Raw genomic sequence first — 10,600 nt, 5'->3', positions numbered from 1 at the left:
TAATTGTTAGATTCATACATACTACAGAGAATTAATGCAAATATTGTTATTAAAAGGCTTTTGTATCTGCCACTCGAATATACTAACAGGTTGTAATTATATTTTTAAAACATTTCCAATTGCCTTATCTGTAAAGTAAAGACTTTAAACAAAAAAATATTCAGGGCCTCTTTCTATTCAGTATGGATGAACTAACTTGACACTAGGGGCAAGTGTTACCACTAGAGGGCACTTGTTCAGGGAGGCAAATCCAGCCTCCAATCTAGCATTTAAAAACCAAGGAAAACTAATGTTTCTCTTTAACATGAGACACATTTAGTCATCTCTTGGATATCTCCTTCACAAATGATTTTTTTTTGGCATAAACAGTTTAGCTTATATGACCAATTGTTTATTTCATAAAACAAAGTTGAATAATAAAACTTTAGCTGGTACATGATATTCCTATTCCACTCCGAACTTTGTCAAGCAGGAGAAAAAAAGAAAAGTTAAAGTAACTAGATTGCTTAAAAGACTAGGGCCAATTGGTTATCATTAAGTCAACACCAATTTTTGTGCAACTCAACTATTTTGCAATTGTTTTATGCAAGTCAATATCACAGTAATCCTCTTAAAATACTTTATAAAACCCATTAATTTATTCCTTAAAAATGCCTTCATAGTCACACATAGCAGTTTTCTCTTTATTTTTTCTTACAACTGGTAATCTATTCAACTTCTAAGTGAGAAATATAATGCATCAGATGCAGAATGGTTCTTATAATGAGCATATTACACAATAGAAATAATTGCATTTACATATGTGCTCTGTGGTATGTTACTTGGCTTCTTTTCTCATAAAAAGTCTCATTTTCACTAGATATTTTTATTTTTAACACTTGCTATGTGCCAGATACTGCAATTATCTAGAACAAGAGTGATGGCTCTGTTGGGGACTTGGAAGTGGGGCACAGGGGCATGTTAACGCTCCAGCTTTGTACTTGAGTCTCCCCTGAGGACTGCAAGTTCAACAGGAGTGTCAGCACAGGGGAAGGAGACGAGAGACAGAAGTGAAGTAGAGATGAGAAGGAGTTTGGCAGGGGCGAAGTTTCACCCTGAGTTTCTGCTGTGCATCACGACCATACTGAAAGAGAAACTTAGGGGCAGCTATAGACCATTAAACTGAAGAACTGAGGCTCTGGGTCCAACCACCTCAGAGACTGGCTACACCACAAGAAGTAATAAACTAGCCAAATGCCGAGTTCCCTTCAGAGTGTCAGCTACGCCCTCCGTTCTCCTCCTTCCTTTGCCACATGTCCTCCCATTGCTTAGCCTCACCATGGGGCCACTGTTGTGTCCCCTCCTCCTGATGGCTACCAGATTTGTGAATGGGAGAGGTCCGAGTGAGTGGTGGAGACTTCTGTCCAGAAAAAAAAAGTTGGTTGTTTTTATTTTTAAGAAAATAAACAGCTATATCATTTTCTTCTCTCCGTACCCATAGAACTTGATACACAACAGGGTACAGTGGACCCAACCCTGGCTCCACTGTGTGACCTAGGGCAAATTGTGCGACTGCTCTGTTCCTCAGTTGCTTTTCTCCTCTGAAAATGGGAATGATGAGATGGCCCATGGTACAGCACTTACTTAGCACAGTTTGTGTCCTACTGTAAATATTTAAGTGTGCTAGTTGTAGCTGTTATTGTTCCTCTAGACCTCTTTTCACTGTATTATTATCTCTTTTTATTTCAGTCTCCTTCCTAAAGACTGTAAGCCCCATAAGAAAGGAGCTGGGTCTTATTTATGCATGTGCTCAGGACCTTTTGTAGTGACAGTGCCATAGAAGAGACGCTCATAAATGTTTAACGTAAAAATGATTATTTTTAAAATATTCTCTCCTACTATTGATATTTCTCTATTCTCCTTTACAATAAACTCCTTTAAAAAAAATAGCTGATCACACTCTGTCTCCATGTTGTCTCTTCCTGTTCTCTAGCTCTCTAAATCCAATGAGCACCTTTTAATTTCGAATTTCAAATCTTCAAAACCAAACTCCTGCCTTTATGGCTGTTCCTCCTAACATATTCCTTATCTTAGTAAATGGGAACTTGGTCCTTCTACTAAATTGAATTATTTGAAATTGTTGATATTTGACCAGTTTTGACTACAAAAATAGCAAATTCGTATGTTTCACATAATTGCTGGGCAAAAACCGGAGTGCTTAACTCCTTTTTCTCTCATAACTGATATTTAATCCATCAGCACCCCCTACAGACCTAAGTTCAAAGTGTATCTACAATCTGTTCACTTCCAGCTCTACCAATCTAATCAAATCCCTTTCATCTCCTATCTTTATTACTGACCAGTTCTGTCCTTCTCTTTCCCCTCCCCTGCAGTCCATTCTCAACACAACAGCCAAAGTAAACTTTTTAAAACATAAAAAAGATCATGTCACTCTACTGCCCAAAATAGACCCAAGCTTCCTGTCTTAGAGTAAAAGACAACATCCTTACAACAGACTATAAAGCCATGTTTGATTTGCCCACCACTATAATTCTCTGGTCTCAGTCTCCTGCTTCTCTCAATTTTGTTCTCTTTGTTCCACATAATGGCTTCCTTGCTGATCCTCAAACACACTGAACATATTCCCACCCCGGACCTTTGTACTGTTCTCAGATTGAAAGACTCCTCCCCAGGTATCCATATAGCTAGTTCCCTGGCTTCCTTCAGATGTCTGACCAAATGTCATCTTGTTAGTGTGTTCTTCCCTGACCACTGATGTTATTAGCAAACACACACACGCGTGCCTTATGCTCTCTGTTTCCCTTACCTTCCTTTATTTTTCTCCAAAACACATATAGCCATCTAACAATATGTTATGTTATATATTCACATTTTTATTTGTTTTTTTCCTGCTTCAGCCCAACAATACGTAAGCTCCATGAGGGCGGGTACTCTGCCTATTTTGTTCAGTACTGTATCCCTAACAGCAAGGATTCCTGGCACATAGCAGACCCTCAATGACTAATTCTTGATTAAAATGAAATAAATTCATGAATGAGTATATAGCACACACAAATTTTTCTTGAGAATGGCTGTTTTTAAATTTAAAAAAAAAAAAATCACTGAGACAGAACCTGCCAGCACTGTAATTTGCTTATTTATTGGTAATATTACTTACGGTGGAAGAAATTTACATGCTAGTGCTTTAGGGTCACTACATGTTTTAAAACAGGGAGTGGCACAAGGTTCATATCTCCATTCACACATCCTCCTGTAAGGCACTGCTGCCTGGATTTCTGGAAAAAATACAGTTTCAATTGTGTACATTTTTAATGAACAGCTTGAAAACTAATGATTCATGATACAAACCCTTATAGAGTTTGACCTCTTTGACCATAATGTTATGGAAAAGGCAGACCGAAGGGGAAAAAAATTGTAATTGCTTGGTGACCAAATCATTTTGTGCTCAGGCTAAACATCTAAATGTAAGTGTATCTTCCAAAAAATTTTAAAAAGCAAGGGTTTGGATGAGACTGAGGGAAATTCAAAATCTTCTTTCTTTCTTTATGTTTAGTGGGTTTATATTGATTTTCAAATAATAACACCAAATATTTGTTTGGAATTTTATCTTATGCAAAGTAATTTTGTGTCCATTATTTTATCTTATCCTTGCAACAACTCCGTGACAAGGAAAATAAGACTTTTGGGAAGGCATCTATGCCTCTAAAGATTGGAGTAACTGCTAGACTTGAGTTACTGGGCTCATGGGTCCTGGGAGTGGATTGGTTCCAAGACTTGAATAGACCCCTAGAGTATCCTAGGTTTAGGAAATCCATGAAGATCAGTTTCTGAGATTCTGATGAGGCCATTGGCTGCAGTTCTCCAAACCTCTAGGCATGTCAGTGACTTTTCTCAAGAGTACAGTGCAGGAGGTCAGGTCCCTGATGACCTTGCTGACCCAGCTCTCCCCTTCCATTCCATTGTAGAATGTTCTGAGAATGCATTATCCTGAGATAAGAAGGAACTAGCCAGAAGAGTTCAGGCTCTGTTCTTGTCCCTCCTAGAACAGGATGTCCTGCAAAATTTGTACTTAGTGAGCCAAGTGGTGCCCAGGGTATAAAATCCAGAAAGAAATGCTTTCAGGGTCCCTCAGCTGTGGTGCAACATGGGGCACACACAGACAAGAGTTCAAGTGCCCTGGGCAGCTTTCCTGAGCACTGGGGGTCTGGCTCATCATGGATCCTAGGCTTTTGCTGATTCCTGTTGCTTATCTGCTAAGTAATAAAAGTTGCTTTTCTGAACCTGTCATACACATGCTCTGTCTCACCAGACTAGACCTGAGAATAAAAATGGGGAAGGAATTGGGACTCTTTTGCTCTGCTTTAAGCCTCTTGGCAGAGTAAGAACACTTGGAGAACTGTGGCAGCTGGGTTTATGAAAAACCTCCTGCCAGACTTGGGAAGCTTTGCACATAGGAACTCTATTCCATAGGCAAAATTTTGAAGCTTAATTTGAATTTCCTAAAATCCAAATATTACAGAGGTTTGCAGAAATTTATTCCGAATAGAAAAAGGCAAATGATTAGCTCTCAAACTACTTTAGGAGGGTCAGTTAAGATAAAACAATTTGTTTGAGAGACTCAAGGCAGATATCAAGCTCCTGGTTTTGAAAACAGAGCATTACTTTTAAACATTGCATAAATAAATGAAGATTGCTGTCTGAAACTCTGAAAATTCAAAAGCTAGACCTCTAAAGCTCTCTAGAAATAAGATCAGACTTCTGCTGAACCAGGGAATCTTCCAAGGTCAGTGAAACTGGATACCCTTATATTTAAAATAAAGGACAGAGATGAACATGTTATCCTTATCACTAAGAATCAGATAATCAGAACGAGCCTTCTGGGAAAGAAAAAGAAGATACAAACACTAGACAACCATGTGACATAGATGGGCTCTATCCCAGTGTCCAGACAGCACTAGTGGTAATAACTGAGGTAGTAATAATAAATAAGGTTATTCAGGGTTTTTCTAAGCAATTTACATCAACCTATGTAATACTCAAAATAACCCTACAAAGTAGGCATTACAATTTCCCCCATTTTACGGATAAGTAAGCTGAGGGATAGAGAAGTTAAGAAACTTACTTAAGGTTATACAATCCTATATACTTATACACAGTAAAAATGATATCAAAATTAAAGACTGATAAATATTCCTCATAATGTAAATTATTTATTTGCTCTCTTTTTAGAGATCTCAGGAAACATACCTTCTATGCTGAAGCTACTTGTATGTTTAAATTCTTCAGAATCATCATATTTTGATGCTTTGACACTAGAATCTGTGAGTATGATAAAAAAGCCTTTTTTGCTGTATAATTCAAATGCACTGTAACCAGGAATCCAGAGGCCCTGATGGTGGAAAAAGGTTGCTCTCCGATGAAAGGCTGAATTTGCCTCCCACAGCTTCAAACTAAGAGTGTCATTGTCGTGGACATAGAGAAAATAGTTTGGCCTTTCAGCAGATTCCAAGGACACAAGTGCCAATGCTGTAAGACATAGAGCAGTGAGTTTGACAACCCCCTGGATTCTCATGAGAAGAATATTAACATTGGCATTATAAAATGTACTTATAAAGTCAAGAAAATAGTATGCACAATTGCTGTACATAAATGATACCAATCTCAAAGATTTCAGAAATGAATAACGAAATCCCTAAAAGAAAAAGCAGCACTTTAAATTCAGTGTATAACAGAGATATCTAAAAAAAAAAAAAAAAAATTGTGAGTTTTGTAATCTATTTTTAAAATAATATATTTTTTAATAATATATTATGTCTTTGGGGGGAAAAAAAGAAATATCAATGAGGATCCCAGAATGTATAGTTTTACACAGTAACTGAGTGATTAATTAACATATATTTGTATTTGCAAGCTTTAATGTTATCAAAAGCACAAAAATCTATGAACAGCTAAATTTGATGAAAAAAAGAGTAAGAGAATAAAGAAATAGATCAATTTAGACCTATAACTTCATTTCATTATAACTGGGTTCCTAATGAGCAAATGTTCTGGCAAGAGATTTTACTGCATCAAGAAAAGACTATTTACTCAGCATTACTGGCTATTTCCCAAAAGATGATCAGACGGCTAATGAACGACAAGTTTACAAAGCACTGGAGAAGTATCATGCGTTTTATGTGTTTTGAAAATTTCCTTTATATTTGTAAAACCCATGATATGAAAGCTTTCTAACTGAGATTTTAAGTTGATTTTCTTAAATGAACACTACTTAAATTTTCCTATTAAAACCTTGGTTACAGTAAATCATAAAAAGAGCTCTCTCAAATTCAATATGATTCCAAAGGCATTTATTGTGTCCTAAAAAATTGCACGTCCTTCTGCTGAGCACTGGAAAATACAAAAACAAATAAAACATTTTTATATGAGAAAAAAAACCATGTAGCCAACATAAATTACAACTTCAGACTGTGACATGTGTTTTCAGAATCAAGGGAGTTCCTTTTACAGAAGAGAAATAACTTATTCTAACTGGAGAATCGGGAGATTTCTCAGAATAAATTAAAGTTAAGTTGGATTAATTTATTCAATAAATATCTCCTAAGCTTATACAACATGCCATGCTTGGGCCTAGGTAGACTACATAGTAGCAATGTAGATGAGCATCACTGGAGCAGAAGGAGACACTACCACCAGTCAGAACAGGGGCCAGCTGGATACACCAGTACAGACTTGCCAATGCAAACCAGGAAATGTACAGCCAGGTCCTGGACACCAAAGACATGTCAGTGAATGAGGAAGGTAAGGATAGGATAATAGACCAGGTAAGGCCAGGTAAGGATAACAGACTGTCTCGGTGACTGTCTACATCCTGATTTCTGCTCTTAATATTGTACTTATTTGATATCAAATCACAACTTTTTCTTTTACTTTAATCTGGCATTAAAATCCTCCAAATTCTAGGAATCAGTGGATTGTTTTTCAAAAATTTTCAAATTAAGTTCTGTGATTAATACTATGACAATTTAAGCTGTGCTTTATTTAGCACCGAAAACTCAATCAAACAATTGCAGTTTTAAGGCAATAGATAAACAAAGAAATTATTTTATATACAAAAGACATAGCTGGTTTATGTGCTAATGTCATATTTTATTTTATATGCTTTAGGGCACTTAGAAAAATGCCGTAAACTTATTAGATCCCCAATTAATATTTACTGAATGAATAAATGAAAAAGTATCAATGGAAAGCTACGCTTATTTTCAATTATACTTACATGATGTCTTCTCTTTGAAAAGTCCTGGAGTGATCATAAAAATAAAAAATAAATTGTCATGTATACTACTTCTTGGCAAAGAGAAAATGTTCCTACTGGTCATATTGGCCCCCAGAACAAGGCCACTCTGCCCATAACTTGCCAGCATATATGGTCCTTCTCCAAGTCCTAGTTAAGCACAAATAAGAGAATTATAAATTGGTATAGGATTTTTAAATTTAAATCTGTCATTTTATTTCAATAAAAATAAATTGCAGAACAAAAAATATTCCAAAAATATAGGGCAATTAAAAACATAACATTAATAAAATAATTGAACTCTTTTCAAAAATAGTAAAATAATTTGAAAAATATAAATATATATTTAGAATATGTAATTTTGATAATATATACATACACATGAATATGTATACACGTGTGTATGTATACATGCATGTATATGTATATGTTTATATACGTGTGTATGTAAAGCAGAGCTGAATAGTAGGTTGACAAGCTTTCTGGACCTCAAATTTTTCACCTATATGAAGAAATTTGTCTAGGTAACCTTCTAGCTCTAAAATTCCAAGGTTCTAATCTATCCTCAATAAATATAAGTTTAGTTGTATCAATCGCCTGGTATTATGATAATCTTCTAAAATTCATCTCTCTTTAGTAGGTTGCATTGCATGAAAAAAGAATTCACAGATATGATATGCAATATTTTACTGTTCTGTGAATTATTGAATTTCACTAGTGAGATATGTCTATAAAAAAGAGAAAATAAGATAAAGCTCAAAGAAAAGTGAAAGACCTTTTTACTCATGCTATCATTTCCCATGAACTTAAATGGTTCCATATAAACTGGAAAATATTTATCACATTAATAAATTAGTTGGTCTAGAACTAAAACTGAAACTCAGAGTAATTTTTCTGCAAACTTCATCTTATAAGGATAAATATGTAACTCAACAATAAGTTCACGTGTTCAAAAAATTTTTATGCATTAGGTTTTATGATAATGAAGTCAGTTTACTTTCAACCCAATCTCTGTGCCATTTAATTGTTCTTTATATAACTGAAATATAAAATTTTAAATTTTCTTCTGAATCATCAAAAATTAAGTTACATATTTACAAACTGTAACTTTTTACAGGTATACATATATTTTTGTGTTGTAAGTTATATAAAATGTTGATATACATGTGGTACCTCATAACTTAAAACATTAATCTCATTGCTATCAGTGTCTTTTACTTTCCTTCTTCTCTCATTGCTATCTCAAACATAATTTAGCTTTCCCAGCCCACTCTGAAGAGGGAACAAAAAAAGATTCAACGAATATAAGAATCCTTTATGGACTGAAGACCAGGCTGAAGAAAGGGGAAAGGGTAGTTGGATTGGAGGGATGAGAAGTTTTTTCAGTAGAAAAGTTTCCATCCTGAGGACCAGGAGCAGAGTGAAGAGTCTCAGATAAGTTACCTTCCAGTGTAGTCCCCTCCACTGACTCACCATTTTGGGAAACATCACCACCGAGCAGCTAGGGACACAGATAAGCTATTAGGAAGAGCCTCAGGAGGGACTCAGATACATAGAGTAGAGAGGGGATTTGAAATAACTTTGGCTCCACACCAAGGTAAAGCTGAGAAGAAACTGTGGAGGATTTTTCTATGAGTCTGGCAGCAGTGGACCCACCACCATTGTTACAAACCTATGCTATTCAAAATGTTTCTCCATGAGCCAAAATATACAAGAATCAAATAAAATTATATCAATAGTCTCTACCACCTAATGGCTCATTTTTAGGAGGGACAAGAGGAGAGTAACATAGACTTCCAAGACTTAAACATACTTCAAAGTATAAATCTGTAGATCTGTATAAATGTGTAAGTAATGTATATATAAATAGATAAATATGTAAATTATCATGAGATCAATTCAAAATGGAGGAGACATATATACAAATACAACTTGAGGACTCAAAGCACCTTCACAGATATTCAGCATAAGAATGAGAAAGGGATGGACAGCTAAACCTCAATCTTTTCTCCCCTGTTGCACATGAATTTACTATAGCAACCTGAAGAGACAATTGTCACCTGAGAAATCCATTCGTATAAAAACTAAATGCTTTTGAATTGATTCCCAGTTAATTGATATCTTTCTTCTGGACTATTTTCATGCATTTTAACCATCAATTGAGAGAGAAAAGTCATTGATCTTATCATTTAATCTTCTGCATATAGAAGAATAATTTCACCACCTACTAAAAGCAACCACTTCCTGCAGTGATTCTTTAACCACAGCAATAAGCATATCCTATGTAATAAAATCACTCTGAACTTAAAACTTGCATAAGAATTTTTAGCAGGGTATTTAGCTCTTGTGCCCATTTTTTAATGGGTTTACTTGTTTTTTTGTTGTAAAGTTGTTTCAGTTCCTTGTATATTTTGGATATTAATCCTTTGTCAGATGTATCTTTTGCAAATATTTTCTCCCACTCTGTTGATTGTCTTTTAACTCTGTTAATTTTTCTTTTGCTGTGCAGAAGCTTTTTAGTTTGATATAATCCCATTTGTTTAAGGGAAGAAGACATAACAATTACAAATCCTTGAAGTTGATACGACACTCAAACAGAAAGGACATTGTTGGGAGGGAGGGGGGAGATGGAAGAGACAGGGAGGTTTTCGTAATGGGCCACAATAATCAACCACATTGTATATTGACAAAATAAAATAAAATCTTAACAGAAATGGTGTTGGATCAAAAATAAATAAATATATTAACTTTAAAAAAAGAATTTTTAGCAGGAACAAAGATCAGAATGGCTGTAGGTGTGTGGGTTGATTTCTGGATTCTCTATTCTATTCCATTGATCAGTGTGCCTGTTGTTATGCCAGTACCATGCTGTTTTGGTTATTATAGCTTTACAGTATAGTTTAAAGTCAGGTAGTGTTATAAGCATTTCTCAAAGGAAGATATATGAATGGCCAACAGAAACATGAAAAAATGCTCAACATCACTCAGCATTCAGGAAATGCAAATCAAAACCACACTGAGATACCATCTCACCCCAGTTAGGATGGCTAATATCCAAAAGACTGTGAATGATAAATGCTGGTGAGGTTGCGGAGAAAAAGGAACTCTCATAGATTGTTGATGCGACTGCAAAATGGTACAGCCTCTATGGAAAATGGTATGGAGTTTCCTCAAACAATTGCAGATAGATCTACCATATGACCCAGCTATCCCACTGCTGGGAATATACCCAGAGGTGTGGAAATCATAAAGTCGAATGTATACCTGTTCTCCAATGTTCACTGCAGCACTATTTACAATAGTTAAGAG

The 10,600-nt window shown here is 35.4% G+C and overlaps 1 protein-coding gene across 1 annotated transcript in view; it reads right to left on the bottom strand.

The window, feature by feature from the left end:
* Positions 1-10,600, bottom strand: part of OTOGL (otogelin-like) — a 164,205-nt gene that overhangs the window by 51,829 nt on the left and 101,776 nt on the right. The window contains exons 32-34 of the mRNA XM_008578479.1: positions 7,274-7,441; positions 5,248-5,526; positions 3,158-3,275 (exon numbers count right to left, since the gene is read on the bottom strand). Of these exons, the coding sequence (XP_008576701.1) occupies positions 3,158-3,275; positions 5,248-5,526; positions 7,274-7,441 (565 nt within the window). The remainder of the gene's footprint in view (positions 1-3,157; positions 3,276-5,247; positions 5,527-7,273; positions 7,442-10,600) is intronic.

The sequence above is a fragment of the Galeopterus variegatus genome, unplaced genomic scaffold, assembly GCF_000696425.1.
Source record: "Galeopterus variegatus unplaced genomic scaffold, G_variegatus-3.0.2 Scaffold1692, whole genome shotgun sequence".
NCBI classification, from domain to species: domain Eukaryota; kingdom Metazoa; phylum Chordata; class Mammalia; order Dermoptera; family Cynocephalidae; genus Galeopterus; species Galeopterus variegatus.
Note: the sequence above shows the minus strand (reverse complement) of the source record. Positions and strands in the feature narration are given on the sequence as shown.